Here is a 21463-nt window from a genome sequence, read left to right on the forward strand (position 1 = left end):
GGGTTGCTGCACACAAAGGTGAGTCTGGTTTTGTCAGTGAACAGCTTACAGCTGAGTTGTGCTTATGCTTCCGCTGCTCTGTACACTAAGGGGCCTCGTTGGTGGAGGGGCTTCCTCTGTACTCGGGTTCAGCTAGAAATTAGCATGTGGGAGCAAAGGGAGACCTCTTCATGGCTGCAGAGGCAGTAGGAGTGGGATCTAGCTTGTTTGGTTCATGTTTGCTTAACTGTTCTGTTGCCTCCTTTCTCTGGATTTTTTCTCAGTTTTCAAGCTAAAACCCCTTTGCTGGATTTTTAGCTGGCTTTGCAAGTGGCCTAGGTCTGGAAGGCTCAAACATCTGAATGTCTTTGCACTTGAATGAAGTGTTACCTTTCAAGACTAAGTCTGATGACACAGAGGTGCTGCTGCTATGGGACGGTACTGAATCATGCTTGGCTCTCCCCATGCTACATTAACCTGCCTGCCACAAACTGCCTGTGGATCACAGCTCCTGGTGCTAGTCCCTGCTTGTCCTCTCTGCGCAGGCTTAAGCTGTAATTTTCTAAATGTTTTCCTGTTTCAAATGCCTGGTTGGTGCAGCCACGCTGCATACCAGATCAGGGGAATGAGCCAGGCTTAAAACTAACTCCCTGTGGCTTGGTTTTAACCAGATCAGCTCCCCAGCACAGCTTCCTGTGTGGAAACTCATCTGCCTAAACTGGTGTAAGTGGGGAGGGAGTGCTGGGGTGGGGACAAGTGGCTGGGGTTGCAGCTTGTATATGCTGTCTGGGCTGGTAGGGTTAAACTGCAGGTTAAGAGCTGAACTGCGTGGAGATGCTCGCCTTGAAGAAGCCTTTGAAATGTTTTAAATGCAGTGCTAACATCTGAAGTCTGAAAAATGCAGCTTTCCGTCCGGGCGGTGGTGTGGAAAGCTGTCCAGCCTGTGCTGCGGTATGCCTTGGCTCCAGGGATCTCCTGGACAGACAGGAAGATGTCATCCAGGAGAACCGCCTGCTCTGAGACTGGCATGTTTTACTAAGGACCTTCTTCTCATGATGCTGTTGAAATCAAACATGACCGGCTTGGGAGGCGGGAGCTCAGTCTCTCCCCAGTGCTCAGGCATGAGCCCAGCACAGCGTGGCTCCCTCTGCCAGGATGGTTGTCTTTCAGTGGCGACTCCAGGGAAATATTCAGGTTGGAAAGACTCATGCTGGTTCTTGGGGCTTGGGAAAGTCTGCTGCAAAGCATTTGGGCTGGCTTGGGCTGGGTTAGGTTGCAAAGTGAAATTATTTAATATTTGATAGATGGTTACTTATGAATAACTTGAGGTTATGACTCCTTAGACTGAATTTTTGTAGGAAATTAATTCTTCCTGCCCCAGTATCCTATTAGTTTTGTCTGCCATCAACAATTGATTGCTTTGTAACAAATTTCCAGGCTCTGAATTTTAAAATAACTATTCCAGAAATCCATTTAAATTTTATTTTTTAAGTTGGTGTTTTTCCTTGATGACCTGTATCCATCTTTTGCCATGGCTGGGAGTGTTCAAGGGGAAGCAGGCTTGTACTAGCTGTTTGCTTTGGATGGGAAAAGGTCTAACTAAAAAACGCTGGTTATCTAAGCAAATTCTACTCTGTACTTCAGCAGTTATACCTCTAACTGAATTGCAGGGAGCTTGTCTTTAATGTAGATTGAAGTCATCAGAGGGAAACATAGATCTCTTGAACTTGAATCTGATTGGGTTCAATTAAACAAAACAGCTTATTTCCTGAAAAATGTAGATAGCTAGTGAAAATGTGGTTGGATGCTGTGGAGTGAGTGCTTCTTGGCACTGATAAATTTGTTCCCTATTTTCCTTATTTCTTCAGTGGTGGGTTTCATCCAAGATGTTGAATCCAAGTGGGATTCAAGTTCTGCCTGTTGATATTCTATTTGTGTCTATGCTTCCCAGAAGATGAAGTTTGGTGGGAATTAATCTTGAAGATGGCATAAAACCTAGCAAGATCCTGGTCCCCAAAGGGAAGGTAGTCTCGTACTGCCAAGGATCTGGGCTAGAGCACAGCACTTCTGCATTTTCATAAATGCAGAAATGTTACATATTCATATGGGCAAGTTATGGTTGCTGTGGGAACTGAGTTGTCTGAGCAATGTGCCTTTATCCTCTCCTCCCTACAGCTGCATTATAGATGTTTTTAGGGCCTGTCCAAAACAAGCTATCTGAAAACTATACTGGTAGAATTAATGCAGTGAAATACCCTGCTGAAGATGCAGCATGATGCTTTCGGAGGAATATTTGATGCTGTTACAGGTGCTTGATAGTAATGTGACTGAATTGGCACTACAGCTTGTACTAGTACTACTAGGGGAGTAAAAAAAAAAAAAAAAAAAAAAACAAAAACAAAAACAACCAAAACCTTGGTGGATGCTATCCTGGTGAAGTGTGGTGGAGGAGGCTGCAGCTGGGAAGGGGGAAGGTGGCACGTTGCCAGAAGGTACTGTTTTTAGCTGCTCTCATCCTGACTGCAGTGCTTCAGCCCCCTCACTGTGATCTGGGAATGTTGGCACTCCCCAGATCGCCATGGGGTGAAGGTGAGGGTCCCACCTCTGGTGGCAGCAGTGGCCTGCATCTTGTGTAGGGTACCCACCTGCCACCGACCCTTGCATGGGCTTTGCTAGGTCATGGGCAACTGAGTGGCATGGGATGCGGCTGTGGATGTGGAAAAGGAGGCCAGGAACGCTGTCAGGCTGTCTGGGATGGCCGGGCTGCACGTGAGGGATAACGTGACAGGCTAGAGTCACTGCAGCGCCCTGCTGAAGAGCGGGGAGTGGTGTGTGCGAGGTGTACATCTGATGGCACAGTGGGAGGGTGTGGGGGCAGGGGGAGGAGGAGGAGACAGCTGCTGCTGCTTGGTAGCTGGCTTATAAATGCCCTCTGACTCAGATTTCGGGTAACACAGCTGAGCATCTTGTGGTTTCATCAGCCCCCAGATCCCCGCATTAAACTGGAATTCTCAGACTATGAACCTGCTGCATTTCCTTAGGCTGTTGGCACAGGCTTAAACCGAGGCAAGAATCCGGCATCTCCAGTACCGTAGGCTTGTGAACACCCCGCAGGGGAGGGGAGGGCTGGGAAAGGGGGGGGGACCAGGCGGGTGGAAGGTAAACAGGCCATGAAAAATTCCTGATGTGAAATGGGTCCTGTGCTCCAGCTGGTCCTCTTCTTCCTGTACCAGTGTGATGTGCTTGCACGGGCTGGACCCAGGATCATGGGCTTCTCTCTGGGTAGCGGGGGGGGGGGGGGGGGGGTTGAAGGTTATCCTTGTTACTCGGTGGTAAACAATGCAGAGTCAGTGAGGCACAGTGGCCAAGTTGAACCAAATAGATTATGCTAGCAGAATTGTGAAGCTTTGCATTGGGCTGTGAATTGGAGCCAGCAGCTGGAGTCTGTCCAGGACTAAAGTGTTTTTGGGTTTTGTGGGTGGAGGGAGGCGGGGACAGGAGAGCTGGGTAGCACTAAAACTAACTGCTCTGTCGCTGCTGCTGCTGTCGTCGTTGCTGGGGGGATTGCTGCCTCGAGCCTGTCGTCTGCTGTGCCGTGCCGTATTGTGGAGCCCTGCTTTTGTGCTGCCTGCCTCCCTTGATTTACTGGAGCTGCACCTCTCTCCTCCTGCCTGCCGTCTTGTCTTTCGGGGGAAATCTTATCCTTTCTTCTTACCTTTATTTTGTAAGAGCTGATGCAGTTCTCTTGCATGGCTGAGTGACGTCACTGTCAGCACAGTAAGCATCAGCAGCCTGGTCACATGCTGACCCAGTCAGTAATGCAGACGGGATAGGAAGGTGGAGGGGCTGAGGGGGGTAGGGGGCTGGTTTCTGGACATATGGTAGCCCTCCCTTTTGGGGTGCAACTGCTAGTTGCAGAAGCCGTGGCTTCAGAGCAGCACGAGACCTGGCTCGGGGCTTAACGCTTTGGAAAACTCCTTTAAAAAGAAAAAAGCAGCCCTGAACTCTCAAGCTTCTGTTTGTTCTCAATCTGAGCAGACTTCCAGGACTCTGAAGAAGCAGTGGCAAGCAGGATGCTTTTCCCCACATCCACGCAAGAGTCTTCCCGTGGCCTCCCAGACACCAACGATCTGTGCCTTGGCCTGCAGTCCCTCAACCTGACAGGGTGGGACAGACCCTGGAGCACCCAGGACTCTGATGCTGCAGCACAAACCAGCACACAGTCCGGTGAGTCTGCTGACACATGCAGCAACAGTTGTTGGATTCCTTTTATTTTTGGCCGTTTTAAAGCTAACGCAGAGCAATTTGCTTGTGTAATGGGGTGCTGGCAGTTACTGACAGGGGCTTCTCAACCCGTAATGCTTGTGTAATGTGGCAGTTGAGTTGGGGAGGCTGTGCCACAGCCTCCTCTGCTCTGCTGTCAGTTCACTGCAGACAAGAAGTGCCCCAGCTTACGTTTTGCTCGGTGTTGTAACGCCGGTGGAGGAATAACCTCGCTGAGAGAGGAGAAATCCTCTCCCTGCATTTGGAGGGAGTGGGTGGGGGGTGTGGTGTCAGGAGGCTGAACATGCTGGGTGGGAGTGAGGCTAAACTTCACTCCAGCCTGAGAAAATCCCTGGTGGCAGGTAGCTCTGCTTGTGCTTGCAGAGGGACCCCCCTTGCCTGACTGCAAAAGTCCAGGCAGCACCACTTGCTCCTGTGCTACGGCAGCGTTGCCTGCTGAACTCTGCCTGTGGGGTGTGGTAGGTGCAGCCGGCACCCGACTAACAACTTCAGCCGGCAGCTCGCAGGCTGGGTGGAAGACTTGGAGGGATCCTTCTCCACTCCCACGTTCAACTAGAAATAGCGGTCTGTGCCTAGCAGTGGGCTGGAGGAGATGCAGGGGAATGGCTTCTTGCTTTAACTCTTTTGGTCCAGCGCAAACCTGTGCGATCGGCAGGGTGTGGGCTCATAGCCACACGCTGCTGGCTGGTTTGCCCTTCCCCCTCAATCCTCTCCAGTCTGGTTTTGCAGCTGGGATTGGATGGGGAGGCTTTGGGGTGCTGGGTGCTTCCCCTGGAGTGATGCAGGGTTCAGTTAACTCTTCCAGAGGCATAAGCCTTCTCTGTAAAATTGCAGGAGGGGAAAGGGGTGCTGTGTGCACAAACTTAATGCATCTCCTCGGCCTGGTGACGGAGCAGGGGGTAAAACAGAGGGAAGAGTTTATTTCCCAGCTTTTGAGGGCTGTGAAAACCAGTTTCACAAATGGTGGTGTGTTCGTTCAAGTATCAGTCCATGGAAAGATCTAGTGCTTTGGCAGAGTTTGTACAAGTTCAGCCTGGTTGCTACAGAAACTCATCCCTTTATAGCAGCATGCTGCTGCTTTGTTAAAAGGGTAGTGCATCCCTGCGCAGACTTGGGTGACACAGGAGGCCCCAGGCGTAGAGTTGGTGCTGACAGGAATGTAGATAGCTTCTGGGGTGGCCTGGGCAGTGTGACTTGCCCATGTAGATGTTGGGGGGAGCAAGGGGGTGCTGTCGACCACCTCTGTCCAGGGGATGCTGCCCTTGGGATAGGAAGAGCTGCTGGGACACAGGCCTGAATGTTGCTGCATTGGTTGTAAAACAAAAAAGAAAAAAAAAATCACTTGTGGGGTAGCGGAGTTTGAATTGACAGCTTCATCAGCACAGCTCACTTAAGTCTTGGGGAAATTAGATGTAGAAACTCAGCATGCAGGCTTGTGTGTGGGCCCTAGCACTGGCACTTAGGGTTTGCTTGCAGTCAGCATGTAGTAGCTTTATTAAGCCTTGCTCTGCTCCAGCACATGGTCCTATGGGCTTCCCCTAATGAACCGTGGAATACCACACACTCGGTATCTGTCCTCCTTTTGTTGCTAGCTGAAACCTTGAAGGAGGAGGGAGAGACAAAAGTTACCAGTGTGCAGTGGTCTGGACAGGTGCCTTAGAGGTGTGCACTGAGCCCCTTTATGGTTGTTAGCAGACTATGGGGTGCTGAACCTGTGTTACAGGATCTTTAATGTCAAGAGCACTCTTAAAGCAGGCAACATCCATGCTGAATGGTTCTGCTGCTGCTAACAACCACAACACCTGGGGCTCGGTGCACAATGGTGCTGCAGAACAAGGGCTGTCGCACACCAAGGCGGCTGCTCTGTACGGATATCCCAGCCCCACCTGATCCACTGTAGCCATCTCCAGTGCTCTCTTGGCCGGCTTCCTGCCAGGCTGTCTTGGCAGAGGTGCGGACGTCTCTGCAGCGCTCCGGCCAGCAGGCGAGCAGCATTCGCACAAGCCTGTGGCAGTGCTTTGCACCTTGTGGGTTGGGTGGTGGGGCTGAGTGGGCTGTGGCTGGGGGGGTTTCACTGTCAGGGGTGGAGGGGCTCGTGGTTTCAGGAGGGAGATTCATTTGGAGATGATTTGAAGGTGCTCCAGTGACCTCCCTGCTCGCAGAGGGTGTTTCTGGTGTCAGGTGCCCCCGCTGACTGCAGTGCATCGTGCTGGAGCTCCTGCCTGCCGCAGAGGCCTGGGAAGAGTGGTAGAAAGGATCTAACCTCAGGCACTGCCCTGGGCTTGGATGATCTGCACCCAGTGGGTGTTTGTGACAACTTGTGGTAACAGCTGCTGGAAGATGGCACCCAGTACTGTCTGGAGAGGCCTGTTTCCTCACGTACCCCTCCTGATATTCCCCTTGTACATGAAGGGGGGATGGCTGGGGTGTAAAACCAGCCCAAATGCAGCTTTGCTGCTTCCACAGAGGAGCCTCTGGCCTTCAGAGGCTGTGCAGAGGGTCTAGTGCTATATGGCACGGGGTGTTGTGGTCCTGAGACTGCATTCTCCCTCTCAATCCCACCCTCCCTTCCTGGGTGTGCGGCAGCTGGGCCAGGAGTGCTCATTGGTCTGGGCTGCTGTTACTCGCCTGCTCCAAGAGCTGTGGGGATGGCGTATGCTGGCTGGAGAAGTGAAAGGCTGGTATCTGTGCACAGCTGTTATATTGCTTCAGCCTGCCCACACCTCCCATGTCTGCAGAGCCTCATCTTCTTCGTAAGGGCCCCGGAGTGGCAATGTGGGCCTCCTTGGGAGGGGAGATCTTGTAGTTCAGGAGTGCCTTCTGAAAGGGTGTGAAACACTTCTCTGGGTGGCAGAGGAGTGTTCCCGTGTCTGAAAGCTGTATGTATCTGAGGAGCTGGCAGATGCTGATGCTTCCAGGTGGCCTAGCTGTGCTGTGACAGAAAGAGGGGAGGATGCGGAGAGGATGCTGCCGTGTCCGGGTGCTCCTGATGCCCAGTGCTGAGGCCTGGGAGGCTGTAGTTGGCCTAGCCCCAAGGGCTGGGGTCTTCATCGGGGTGTCCTGAGAGCAGGTGAGGCTGCGTCAGTGCTGGGCTGTCTCTCGGGGCTGAGGAGGGATGGCGCTGCCAAGCAGAGCTGTTGCGCCGCTGGCGCCCAAGCATTTGGAAGGTTCTAGCAGTGACTCAGCTGCACAGACCCACAGGGAGGTGGCTGGAAGGGTGGAAATGCAAAAACCTAACAATCAGGCTAAAAATATTGCTGATGTGGTCCCCTGCAGTGCCTGTGCTTGAGTACTGATGAGCTGGGACCTCCTCTCCTGTCTGCGTAGTCCCTGCCAGTGTGGAGCTTTCTCAGCCTGGGAAGGACCTTTGGCTGCAAACCCTTCTGGTGTCACCTTGCGTTCCCAGGGCGGTGTCACTGTGCAGCTTGGTGCAGTAAGATCAGGTGCCTGCTGCTGGCCGGGGCTGTGCTGTGGGAGGCCAGAGAGCAGCAGGGCTGGCTTGTGCACTCTGATCCTGCCTATGTCCCCCTTCCCAAAGGGCTGCTGAACCCCTTGCACCCAGACAAGGTTATTTGTAACAAGTTTTCTTTCTGGGTCCAGCACTGTAGCACACTGAGGATGTGTGCTTAGCCCTTGAGTGTGCCAGATGCGCTGCCAGTCCCCGAAGCTGGTGTCTGGAGAGAGCCTCTCTGGGAGGCAGCAGCTGCTGCAGGCTTGAGCCGCCTGCATTTATTGGCTGTAGGATTGAACTGCTGTCTCATAGCAGGAAAGGCATCTCAAACCCACTGCTGCCACTAGATCTGTCAGGCTGGAAATACTTCAGCAAGTCCCAGAAACATGCTCTGTGGCCCAGGGAGGGGCTTTTGCAGGAAACTGGCCTTGAATGCTTCCAGTCCTGCCATCCCTAGCTGTATTTCTTGAGGCAGTATTTCCCCTTCTTTAAAGTAGCCTCATAGTAGGCAGACGCTTGTGTTAAGACCTTTGAGTTGATCACTCTGCAGAGGCAAGGAGGGGTTAAGAGGCAGTGAGATGGGACTGCCCTTGATGGTATCCTTTACCGCCCTATTCCTCAAGGAGCACAAGCAAATGGGGTCTCGATCCAATTTTTGCCTGGAGAACAGGTGACAGCAGTACACAAGCGGATCCGTGTGCAGATTTTGGGTCTCCCTGGCTGGTTTTTAGCCTGTATGCCAGCTGCTTGGTCTGGCTGGTCTGTCCTGCCCTACATTGGGAGGCTGTCCCTATGTGGGACAGCAGACTTGCCCACTGGGAAATCATTCTAAAACCAGTCTGTTAACACTAAGTTAGCAATGGTAACCTGCAAGGGTGTTTTCAGAAGGATCAGCTCTTCTTCCAGAGAGGATGTCAGCCTCTGGGTGAGCCCAGCCTGAGCAGGTGAGCTCTTCCTGATGGTGTCAGTTGGACTTCTGTGCTCTATCTGCTTCTTTGCTTGTTGTGTGACCCTAAAGCTGTTGGTGCAGCAACAGATTTGAGCTTTTCCTTGGATGTGTGCTTGAGACTGCAGCTCCAGCTGCATCTGTGCCCTCTCTGGGGTGGCTGCTGCTGTCGCATTCTCTAGCTTGCAAGGTTACAGCTCCAGTTGCTCTGGTGCTGGGGAAATGGCCTGTGGTAGGGAAGCGTCGATGAATCTTTCCAGGCCTTGGTTCTTCTGCTTCCTGGAGCACAAACTTCTTTCTGCAGAAAGCTTGCACTTGCTGATAATATGTAGTTGCTTAAAATCTGCTATGCTAGAACTGCAGGCAATCTGTTGTGTGTTGCCTGGCAGATAGCTGAGGCCTCTGACTACGAATCACTCTGAAGTCTTCAAGGCAAAACCCCATCTCTGAAGGATGAAAGAAAAGACCTGTTGCACAGAAGGAAGCACAGGTGTTGTCATGGACTCCTAGCCTTTCTTCTTGATAACAGCAGGAGGGACTCAGAAGCAGCTCCCCAGGAGAGACTGTTTTCAGACTGTCCTCAGAAATGCTGTCCGTGTATGTGGTGGCAGGCACCTGAAAAATGCCCCCAAGGGAGAGTTGCTAATCAGTCTGGGGCTGACTGTTGCTACTAAGTACAACACAGCAATCACTGGCCTTCCTCAAGCTGTTGGTTTGAGTGTTCAGCTGCAGAGCTTGAGGAAGACCCTAGAGGGGCAGAGGATTTGGGTGAAGGAAGTCCTCCAGATCTCTGCCTGTTTAATTTGCTGCTAGGCTAATCTGTGCTGCAGCATGGTGCCAAGTGCCTGCTCTGTAGTGCTCTCCTTTGTGCCATGTGTATGTCTGGGGGTCTCCGTGCTCTTTTACCTCCTGTCTTTTGGACAAGTGGCTTCAGAAGACAGTTGCTGCCTGGGTGTGCCCTCAACTCCTGCATATACCTGCTTGGCTGCTTGAAAACCCTTCGCCTTGTGCTAGAGGAAGGTTTCAGAGGCTCATTCTGATAGAGGAGAGCTCAGTATCTGGATAACTAGGTTGTCACCTCAGTATCCAAGAAGGATTTTTCCTGTTCCCTAGTGAAAGGGGAGCTTCAGGTCCAGGGAGTGAGCACTTCACCCTGAGTGAGACTCACTCAGATATAAGCCCAAGCCTACCTAGCTCAGTAAAAGGTTCCTTCATACTGCTGATGGTATGGCTGCTTATGCTGGAGCAAGGAGGCAAAACCACCTCTTGCTGCCCTCAGACCTGCACCCAATTCAGGCAAATGGGTAACCAAAGACTTGGTGGTGGTGGTGGTGATCCTGAATTGCCCATGTTCTCAGTCTCCTTCATTGCCTTGAAAGGAAGACAGGCTTTTCTTGCAGCTGTGTGTTAAGCCCTGGCCCTTCTGGGGCAGCCTGCCTACTGTTCAGGGCTTAGTAGTGGAAGCACAAATATAGTGGTGGTGCCTTCTCTGTGGAGGTTAGTTATAATAATGCTGTAAGGGAACAAACCTGGGAGCTGGCTTGACTTGCATGGTCTCCTGCTTGGTGGCTGTACTTCAGGAGTACCTGAGGCGGCCTTACTAAAAGCCTGCCCCATGCCATCTTAGCTCTTGTAGGGCTTTTCTGAGGATGCACTTGGCGTGGATGCTTAATGGGCACTTGTTTCTTGAGCATGTTTCAGTAAGGGCTGCTCGTGCTCTGTGGGCTGATTTCTCAACTGCTGGCCTGAGCCAGCTGTGCTGTGGAGTAGAAAGCAGGAGCACTTAATAGCTGCAGACTGCTCATGTGGCAGCAGTATTTGATCCTTAACAGAATAAAATATGTATCAAATAAGTAAAACAAGTATCAAAACTCTGAGTTTGCAATTGGTTTCTAATGGAAGTTGCTCTTAATCTACCTTTTAAAGCTTCCATTTGAGCAGCTTCTCCTAAACAGATTTATTTTTATTTGTGCTGATGCCGTAAAATAGAAGATGCAAATAGATGAGTAACTGGATCAGGAACCTAACCAGCATCTCTGCTTATATCTAGCTAGAACTGAAGTGGGTCAGGGCAGCCTCCAGTCTTGTGCTGGAAATGGCTTGTGGGAGCAGGCACGCACCACCCAAAACCCTCCCCTTGATTTCTGTCAGGGAAGGATGTTTTATTACGGTCTCTGGGGCAGCCCTGAGGGGCTGTTGCTGCTGCCTTTGTGCCCATTGGAGGTAACAGCAGATGAGTGTGGGTGCAAGGAAGGCACAGACTTCTTGAGCATCTGATCCTGCTTGAAGCTGTGAAGAGATGTGGTAAAGAAGATGCTCTGGCACTGGCAGATCTCCACCCTTCATAGACATGCTGACTGGTGCTCCACTGCATGGTGATGCTGGTGTATACAAATACATTGGGCTCGTGGAGCTTGCCTGTAAGCTTTTTGACTCAAGTTGTAGTCTGGACTGTTTCTCTCGACTAGCTCCTGAAGTGAGCCTTAACAAGCATGTTCCCTTCTGAGGAGAGCATCGGAGCTGCTGTTTGGTGGCTCTGAGCTGCCCCAGGCAACTAGTAGCTTAGTCTTTCTTTCCTGTTGTGATTGATACTGGAGGTAGTAGCAGGGTGTTTTAGGTATGTGTAAGCTTTGGCCTGGAGTAAGGTTCATCCCCCAAAATTGTGCCAGTCAAATAAGAGATGAGGCAGGTAGGTTTTCCTCCAACCTTTGCACTGCTAGATGTCTAAGCAGCCGATGGGATGCTTGCTTGCTGGGCAGAGCAGATGTGAAAGACTTTGTCTGCTGCAGCTTCATTGGTGGTAATATGGTAGTTCTCTAGGAGAGGCCATGAATGTGGTTTTGGCTCGTTGCCTTCATTAATAACTCTACAGCACGTGCAGGTCTGAGTCCTTCCCCTTGGAGCTGGTTAGGGGAACTGCCTGGACTTCCACATGGCTTTTGGAGCTGCTCTCCCACTGTGCTGGGGCTGCCTGTAGCAGAATGTGGGAGTGATGCCTGCTCTTCCCCTTCCCCAGCTCTGGTGGGACAGGTGCAGAGTTCAGCATCTGCTCCTGCTTTAGACTTGAGTTTGTCCCTGGTGCTGTGTGATGCCTGGGCACAGCAAGCTGCCCTGATAACCAGGCTGTGTAGTGCGGTGTTGCGGGATGACGTGTCAGTGCAGTGACACTAGGGGCAAGGCCAGTGAGCCAGCAGAGAGTTTGGCCTGTTTGTACAACTGAAATCCCTGTAGCTGACTTCCTGTGCAGTGACTGCGTGTGGGACTGCTGTAAGATGACCGCTTAGGCCCTCTGCAGTGCTCTTGACAGGCTGTCTTTTTAGGGTGGTAGGGTAATTCAAGTTGGAAGGGACCTCTTGAGATTATCTAGTCCAACCTCCTGCTCAAAGCAGGTTAGGAAAACTGCTGGAGGGTGGCAAAGGTAGCATAGCCCAAGGGGTCTGTAGGAACTCATTCATGGGCTGCCTCAGTGTTCCCAGAACAAGGCCTGTTTAAATGGGCACCTCCACTGAGCTGGCTCTGAAATTATCTGCTCCCAAAAGGTGCTGTGGTCCTTGACCTGTCACCGCATAGATGCTGTGCAGTGCCACTGCGGGGCTGAATTAACAGCCTGCCAGAGGGCGCAGGCTGAGGGCAGGGGCACTGGGCCCGGCATCTCTGGCCAGTGCCGCATCTTCCATCTCAGCACCTTGTATCCATGTCTCCGGGCTCACTCGCCTTGTGCGTGGTCCCTTAGGCGCTGGCAAAACAGCTGAATCACAGGTGATGTCTGTGCTACTGCCAGCTCAGAGGCTGCTCTCAGACACAGCAGCCGCCGCCATCTGTTTGAGATGGCCATGGAGAAAGGCCTGGTTTCCCTTTTTGCCCCTCTGGCTTGTTTTCTCTCCAAGACTGTGGAGGGAAGGTGAAGCAAACAGCTAAAGCTGTGATTCTGTACCCGAGGCATGCAGACCTCTGGAAGGTAACTGGGAACCTGCAGGCATCACTGGTGGTGCTGAGTGTGCCAATCTAGTGATGAAGTGGCTTTGTGCCAGCTGAATGCCTTAGTGAGGCTTGTGTGCCATTTTTCAAATAGGATTGCATTTGGGACTAAAGCCTGTCTTTTTTTAGTTCTTCCTTTACCGCAGCCTGCTGCCTTGCCCAAAGAGGTATGGCCAAGAGCCTACTCCCCCTGATCCCCCTCTAAAGAGCATACCTTCTCCTAAAGGTAGTAGTATCCTGATGGACTCAACACCCCACAAACTGCAATGCAGCTGAGTGGTGAAAATGAGTCAGTCTCATCCTTGTTAGCACGTAAAGTAACACATGCTGCAGAGTTTGCACCCTGGACATTGCAGCAGATAATTGAGAGGAGTTTGGTACTTAAATATAGAAGTGTTTGTTCTTGAGGCTGCAAAGCTGAAGCTTGTTGTGCAGAATTTGACCTGAATATGTTGGCTTTTAAATCTCTCCAGGACTGATACATGTTAAAACCTGCTGTATTTCAGTGTTCTGATCTTTCTGAAGACAAATGCAGTTGTGGCAGTCTGCTTAGTGAATGCAATTACCTGTGTACTTCTAATCCTGAATTGCATTTTAGCTGTCTTTACTGATTTTATATTTACCTTGGGCATCTGTTCTCCCTTCCCAGAAATGCAGTAGTAAATTCCCTGCCTCAAGAAGCAGCAAGGCTTGTTGTCAGCTAGGTCCCACTCTCTCAGCACAGAAGGAGGACCTGTACTCTCAAATGTTATTGCAATAAACTTCTCTGTATTCCTAGTTCTACCACTGTTTCCATTTTTCAGGGCATGCTGGGGAAGTGACTTACCATGTTGGTGCCAGAACCAAGAATAGACTTCAGGTGTCCTGACTCTAATTCTGTGGTTCAGCTGTGGGATCATACTGCCTCTTTTTTATTCCCCTGCCCCTTCTTAGCAAACCAGAAATAGCTGCCAGAATATCCTCAGTTCTTCTTTGCCCCAAATGAAGAATCTGTCAGGGCAGAGGTTCCTCTTTTGTACTTCAGAAACAAGGGCTGTGCCGTAGTTCCTATTTAGATGATGGTTACTGCTGGTTTGATCGCATCTGCAGTTCTGGGAGCTGCTTTTCTTGAAAGTTGGCAGTTGGTTCAATATGGAGACTTCTGTTAAAATGTACAGCTCTGGAGAGGGTGCATGCAGCTGACTTCAGGTGGCTCTTCTCATAACAAGTGAGTTCTTTCCCCACTGGAATAATGGGAGTATAATCAAATCAGGAGTATTTGAGCTGGACAAGACCTCTGGAGGTATCCAACCTGCTTTTCAGATGAGCTCTGAGTGCTTAAGGATGGAGATGCCCTCCACCTCGCTGGGCTCTGTCCCATGGCTGCTCTGCTTAAGAGGAAGAAATTTTTGTGCTGCTTCTCTTGCTGCAGCTTTTCCTGGTTTCTTTGTGCACCTGTAAGAGCCTGGCTGTTCCCTGTAAAGGAGTGAATAAAGGGGGGAATCCAATGTCTGCCTTCCCTGTGCCAAGCAAAGCCTGTTTGTGTACCGTGTGCTGCAGCCCCATGTCTGTCATTGCAGCTTCTGCTGGGCTTAGTTCAGTTGGTGTCCCCTGTGCTCCCCGTGCTGTGGCTGCAGGCGTGCTGGCTCCTTGCAGGCAGTGTGAGGTCCCGTGGCTGCAGGCATGAAGTGCTAAAACTTCACTTAAGATTAGTCAGGAGTATTGATCACCCCTTCCCCTGTGGTGAGCGGGTCGTGTTTTAAGCAGCTCAGTGCTTCTGTGTGATGGAGGGGTAAAACTCACTCTGGCAGCTTCTCTGGCTGTGTCACTGCTGTAACTACAGAGAATGTAGGCTGTAGGAGGTGGTTAAGGTGCCCATTTGCCTTTCAGACATGCAAATGTTTCTCTTGCCATGAAGTTGCTTAGTGTCTGTAGGAGGTGCTGCTTTTTGGCTGACTAAAACATTCAGCTTGCTCCCACCCCACCAGGGTAGAGTCTGGCTGGGCGGTAAAAACTGCAGACGAGCTGTTTTTCTGGAACTGCAGCAGGCTATTGTTCAGGACATCAGCCTTTTTTTTTCTTTACAAGCTTATTTGATGAACGACAAAAGAAACTGCACTGTATTCAGTCTCCAGGGCCTGGGTCATGCTGCTGCTTCCCTCCTCCGCCACCCTGCCCCAAATGTGGATATGGCTCTGCAGCCTCTGGGCACAGCAGGTGTCACCAAGTGGAAGCAGAAGCATGGTGGCACTGAAACCATCTCTTCTGCCCTGCTTCTCTTGGTAAGAGCTTTCCTATCGATCTCTTCACCCCTGCCTCTGCAAGGAGATCAGGGCAGAAGGGTGGACTTTCAGTGTAAGTAGCAGTTGGTGGACAAAGGGGAGGTCTTGACAATCTGCCATCCTTCCTGTGCTGAGTAATCTCCCAGCAGACAAACTTCTGGTATCTCCTTTCTGGAGATTGAATGTCCCTCTGTCTAACCTTGCTAGCCAGCAAAAGTGATCCTCTGAAGGCCTCAGCGTCATAGACCTGCTCAGACAAGTCCTGGTCCCTTCTAAATAGGCTTTTTTCCAGCCCTGCAGTGAGCTTTTAAAGGCTGGAACACGTCTTCAGAGCATGATTTCAAAAAGTGTGTGCATGTGCTCCTCTAGCACTGAGTGCCACTGCCAAATGCTGTGTCGAACTGCCTGCGTGTTAAGCATGCAGGTGCCAGACATCACTGGTAATGTAAGAATCTGGGGCCTGGCACGCTGTTCTGCTCAACAGGAGTTTGTGTGCGTGCACACAGTTATATGTGCATTTGGGCTTGTGAAGAGGCTGTGATCTATGTCGCCCTATGGCAAATGCTGTTTTCCTCAATGGAGAAGCTTCCACTGATGTTCTTAGTGTGGGGAAAGATCTTGAGCAGAAGGACATGGACAGCTGTAAGGTGAGAGGGTTTTTTGCTCTGGGAAAGACTGTTTCCAGTTAACTTGACTAAAACTGATGCACCAAGGAACAAAGAGCGTCAGCTCTACTCTGCTGATGTGCTGTTGGCTTGTTCTGCTGGGTGGTCTCCTGCAGACAAACTAAAGCAGAAGTACTTGTTCAGAGGACAGCTTAATTGTGGCAGAGCTTTTTGTCAACTCTAGCTGTCAGGAATAAATTCAGTGGAGGCTCTGTGTGTAGTGCTCTCATCTTGAGGTCTTATTCAAGGCATTAAAGTGTCATTTGTCATCAGCATAGTGGTAAGGTGGTTTATTTACCCAAAGCCCTTCCCTGAGCTGCCAGCACTGTTAAGCCTGGCTCTTTAGGGTTCATCTTTACATCCATCTCTTATAAAATGGGCTTGGCCAAAGCTACCAGAAAGTCAAATTCTTAAATGGCTGTAAACTATAGTATGCAGGGAAGAAAGCAGTATGCTTCAAGGTCCTGGGCAGGTGTTGAAAATCTTAAATTGCAAGTCTAACCAGCACATGGAAGAATAAAAGCTGTTCTGAGGCTGGTTGGGTTGGGTGTTGGGCATCTTGCTGTTGGGGCGTGTTTCCGAAGGTGTGTGCCATGGATTACAGCTTATGCTGATGGAGTGATCTACTTGTTTGGGTAAGTCCATGTTGAATGTGGTAGCTCAGTGGTTGGTAACCAGATTTAAAAGATAATTTGGGGTCTACAGGACAGAGTTGGCATGAAGAGTTGAAACTAGCTACCCTGTGAAACCACCACCGTGGGCTCAGTGTAGCTGTGTACTTCTGTGAAGTGTCTGGCGCTTGTGCAATGGGTCTGAGATGCTTGCACGTGCTCCCTTTGGTGTCGTTAGGGGGGGCCCCAGGATGATGCAGGAATTAAGAGGACTTACTGCAACAGCATTGTCCTGATAGCATTTACTAAGGAAAGCACAACTGAGGAGGAGTGGTTTGTAAAATGCTTGTTCTCTAGAGAGTGACCTGAGCGCCTGTGAACTGGAAGAGTGCCATGCTGGTATCGAGACTGCTCCACAGAGCTCTTAAATCTGTCAGCGTTTGGCTGACATGCTCAAAGATGGAGCATGCTGGCTCTGAATTCAGTCATTAAAGCTGCAGCAGTGAGTCAAAAGTCAGAATCGAGTTTCTATTAAAAGCTACCTTTTTTTGCTGTCCCCTGCAAAGGAGCATTGGCATGTGCCTCTCTTGCAGCTCTGAGCAGAGGCATGAAAAGTTCCAGAAGCTCTCTGCAAACTGCCATGCTCTGGACAGCAGGGCTGCTGTGTATGAGTGGATGAATAGGAATCACATTGTTCCTTCAGTTAAAATTGCCCCCGTAGATGTGAAAAATACTTAGTTGTTTGCACTTAGGTTTTTTTCTTAGTCTGAGTAGTTACCTGATGTTTGCTGCTTCACTTTGGGATCTTCAGGGATGTTCTTGACACCAGAAATTGCTGTTGCATCTTGCATGTGCAATGGAAATGGCTTTTCTCTTCTGCAAGCTGTCTGCTTGGGAGGGGAGACAAGGCCAACTTCCCTGGAAGAACTGTGGCTTTGAGTGGCCCCAATGACTTGAAGGTGGGGGTTTTTTGTTTTGTTTTGTTGTTTTTAGGTAGACAACCTTTGTTAGGCTCCTGTGCCCCATCCCCTAGGAGGGGGTTCTGTGGGTTAGAGCAGGGAGAGCAGCATGCCTTTGGGGTGGAGGGGTGAGAAATAAGGTTTGGTCTCTTATGCTGGTGTTTCCAAGGCTACCTGCAAAGGCTGGCTTCAGGAGACACAACCTGATTGTTAAGCTTAAGTGTGAAGGAGGAAATGCTGAGCATGGCTCATGGTTTTTCCTCCCGATGGCCCTGTGAGTGGCTGTAGATACCAAGTGAAGCTGAGTCAGACCCACTGGGGTGATGTGGGGTCTCCCACGAGCTCAGTGTAGCCTGCAGAGCGTGTAACTGAGTGTTGCCTGTGCAGACCTGTCAAAGCTTCTGGAGTGGATGAAATCCATCTGCATTAACAGCAGGATGTCAGTGCTTCCAGGACATCAGGTTAGGAGTGGGTCAGTTGTAGCCGGCAGGATTTTGCTTGGTGGTAGGTGCTGATACTCAGATGTCCAGACAGTAGATCCCCTTAAAGGCCAGTAATCCTGCTACTTGAACGCACTCATACTGGCTTTACTGGTTTTCTAGCTGTGGTGAGAGCTAAGCAATCCTGGGAGCAAATGTGTAAGCAGTGGCTGTAGCAAGCCAGAGTGGTGACAGAGATGAAGGTGAAATAAATGTGGCAGAGGAGTTGGACCTTTTAATGCCTTTGGGAGCTCCTGATGAGCCCCCGAACCCTTGCTGATGCATCCCAAATGGAGTTCTGTTCCCACATCTCTGCTAACCAGGAGATGAGGTGCAGGACAGCATTGCCTGGTAGCAATCTGCATGGCATTTGCTGCTCCAGGTCTCTAGGAATGCTGCGCACACGAGGTCAGCACAGGGCTGTTCGCTGCCCAATGTTATAAACCCACTGTGCTTGATGGCTGAGGAGGAGGGTGTCAGCACTGGAGTGTTTGTCGGCAGTGAGGCTTGGGCCATGGGATCAGCTGCTTTGCTTTGACTCTTGTACTGTTTAGTGACTAATCAGATTTTTGAGCCTGTTTAACAAATTCAGCTGTCTCCCTTGGAACAATACACTGGCTGTATTTTTAAACATGTCACGTGGCTTCAGAGAAGTCGGCAAACCAGCGTAGTGCGGCTTGCCTGGGCTGGGAGATGCTCTGCCCTGCTCTGTGCTGTGACTAGGAGGGAGCAGTCTCCTCCCCAGCTTGAGCTGTCTGCGACAGCTTTCCCTTGGCTACCTACTGCCGCTAGCGGGGCTGCTGCTGCTCAAGCTCTGCCCAGGGTAAGTACTGCTGGGCCAGCAAGGTTTTTCTGTGGCTGCAGGGTTGGGTGTAAGCACAGATGCTGCTGTTGGGAAGACCCAAGCAGATATTCAAAGGGCAGGAGCTCCGTTTCCAAGTGTGGTCAGAGGTGAGTTCATAGTCCTGTGCTGTAGCCAAAATGGGTCTGCGGCCCTGCCAGGGAAACTCGCAGGTATAAGACTCTGCAAATACGGGAAGATGCTGTGACTGTTGCTGAGGGATCCTGCAGACCAGCTCTGCCTTGAGTTGAGGTAGATTCTTCAAGTAAAGGACCCACCTGTACCTGCCTGAGGTTTCTGTTGGTGTTGTGAGGTTTCTCCCTGTAGCATGAGGCTAGAGATGCCAGCTCCCCAGCAGGTACGCCACTGGATAATGCGGCTTGGGGCAGCTACATCCCAGCATGTCGCTTCAGGCATGCTCGGCAGCTTTCTCTGGTGCTGGCACTGAGTTGGTACTGGTGTCAGACTGTAGTGCACTTGAGCATGATGGCACTTTTATTCACCTGGTTTGGATAGCGTTTTGGATTATTAATCTTCTGCACAAGAGCTGCTGAAAATCTGGGTTAAAAACCTTGTGGTCCTAGCTGGTTGAGATCAGGTGGGTCTGGAGGATATCAAGTGGATCCCAAACTTGCTTTGCTGAAAACTGAAAGCTTCGGGGCAAGCTGCCTTGTTTTGCAGCCTCTGAATAATTAAAACCATTTCTGAATGCTTTGCTCTTTTCATTTGGTTTGGGGACACACTCAGCTTGCTGAGACTTGCTCCTTTTGAATAGAGCTGGCTGGTGTTGTGCCCCTGTGGGATCCCCCATGGCCGAGCCTGCCCTGTGTTCCCTCTCCTTCTGGGTGGCAGCTGGCCCCACACTGCTGACCCATGGAGCAGGATGGGACTTTCATGACCCCTCGGTGGCCTGGTGCTCTGCTCGGGGAGGCAGCTCTGTTTCTAGGGAGGAATTTGCTTGCCTCGATTCTCCTCAGTGGGAGGAAAACCTGCTGCTGTGTGAGGGAAGCAATCTGATGCGTACTCATCTGTCCGCTCTCGGGCAAAGGCCTGACCAGACAGGCTTGTTGTGAACGTGTACCGGGGACAGTGCTCACCACTGACTGTGAAGCATCTCCTTTGTCAGCAGGCCAGACTGGCATGTTGCTGGCTGCCCACAGCCAGCTCCTGTCGGGGCTGATGTGTGTGGCGTCCCACCTACAAGCCTGCAAATGCCTGCTGATGCCCAGACCCTGCTCCTCTCAGCCTGGCCATTGGTGTATGCAGCAAAGACTGGCTGTGGGCCCAGTCTGTGTCCCCATCACTAAAACTGTGGGTAGCTGACCCCTGGGTCCCAGCTTGCTCCAGCACAAGCAGAAAGAGATGCCAGTATAATGGCATGGACTGGGCAGAGAGGCCTGTGTGGAGCACCTTTATGAGGTCCACAACCAGGATGTGAGGTCTTCTGATTCTGCTCCCAGATGAAGTGGGATCTCTTGGCTGATCTCAACCTTGGGAGAGTAACCCACCCTTGTGTTAGCCACACCAGGCTGCTGCTGCTGTTGGCTCCAGCTGTGCAGCACCACACTACAACTCATGGCAAAGAGTGTGCAGCCTTTCCAGAGCTGTGCGGAGGTTTGGTACCTGCCAGATGTGCCACCTCCCAAACAAGCCATTTGTGGTCTGACAGGAGCCCAGTACCTGCCTGGGCCTCTGCCACAAGAGCCAGGAGGGAAGGAGGTGTCATGCTGCAGCACTGATGGGCTCTTTCTCTCTTGCAGTTCTCAGCATGCTGAGTAACCCTCTCGGGAATGTCCTGGGGAAGCCCCCACTGGGTTTCCTGCCTCTAGACCCCATTGGTTCAGACCTGCCAGAAAAGTTTTCCACGCCAACACTGAGGAGCTCCCGCCTGGACTCCCGCTCCATCCTGGACTCCCGCTCCAGCAGCCCCTCAGACTCAGACACCAGTGGGTTCAGCTCTGGCTCCGACCACCTCTCAGACTTGATCGTAAGTTTGGGTCTTGCACCCACTCTGTGGTTCCTGGTGTCTTGCTGTGTTTCTGGGGAGCACGGGAGAGCTGGGAGGCCACTGCAAGCCACAGCCCTGCCTGGTCAGGAAGGGAGTGCTGGAGGAACCTGTCATGCCCACTCTGACACAGCAAGGTTCTCCTGCAGCTCAGGGTTTGGAAGAAGGGCTGATCATGCAGTCCTCCTTCAGCACAAACTAGCAGTATCCTTCTATTTTTTTCTTCTAAATAATGTGTTTGGCCTTTTGGCTTTGTGCTTGCAGCCCTAATGGGTTAAAGTAGTTCCTAGAGGGGTCTGAGTTCCTGAGCTGCTGTGTGGCAGGAGGGTCTCTGTGCCCTGATCCTGGCAGGGAGGTGGTTGATCAGCACAGCTGCCTCCAGGCTGCAGCCTGGGCTTCTCAGGAGCTCTTGTCCCTGCCTTTCATTGCCTTTCCTGTTTGCTGACTGCACTTCTCCATCTCAGGGCTGTTTCTTCTAGAGCAAACTGGGTCTAGCCTGCTCCTGTTCCCTAAAGCATAGCTAAATTTGGAAGCCAGTGAGGGAGGCAAGCGTCTGTCTTGCTGACCCAGTCTGTGCTGCTGGGTCTGCGTTGCAGTGTGAGCGGCAGCTCTGGGTGCCAGCAGGACAGCCAGGCTCCAGCCAGGTCTGTGGGTGCTGCTGCATGGCTTGTCCTCAGAACTTGAGGCTAAAGCCAGGGCCGAGCTGCTTCTGGCTCCACCATGGTGTGGCCATGGCATTGACCCCCATGTTGGGGTTGGTGTGAAGGACACAGAGAGCTTGATGTGGAGTTGATTCTCCTGTGATCCACCCTGGAGGATCAGGATCTTGAGCAGGAGTACTGTAAGCAGCTGCAGCACCCCAGGCTCTGATGACGGCAGGCGGTGCGGGGCGGCAGGGCTTTGTGCTGGCCTTGTTCGTGAAGGTTAGGTCTTCCCCAGCACGGCCTCAGCGTGGGCGGCTGTGCTGCAGCAGTGCACAGCTAGATCTGCAGAGCGGCTGGCAC

General features: G+C 51.4%; 1 protein-coding gene across 2 annotated transcripts in view; it reads left to right on the top strand.

Annotated features, from left to right (window-relative positions):
• The first annotated feature begins 2850 nt into the window (after positions 1 to 2850).
• CPEB1 (cytoplasmic polyadenylation element binding protein 1) overlaps positions 2851 to 21463 on the top strand; it is a 28292-nt gene continuing 9679 nt past the window's right edge. The window contains exons 1-3 of one of the 2 annotated variants that reach the window (XM_075044000.1): positions 2851 to 3756; positions 4018 to 4206; positions 20215 to 20441. In XM_075044000.1, coding sequence (XP_074900101.1) covers positions 4053 to 4206; positions 20215 to 20441 — 381 coding nt within the window. In that variant the 5' untranslated portion in view covers positions 2851 to 3756; positions 4018 to 4052. Of the gene's footprint in view, positions 4207 to 20214; positions 20442 to 21463 lie in introns of both variants that reach the window. The other variant, XM_075043999.1, reaches the window with a different exon arrangement.

Source organism: Buteo buteo, chromosome 13 (assembly GCF_964188355.1).
Source record: "Buteo buteo chromosome 13, bButBut1.hap1.1, whole genome shotgun sequence".
NCBI lineage: Eukaryota > Metazoa > Chordata > Aves > Accipitriformes > Accipitridae > Buteo > Buteo buteo.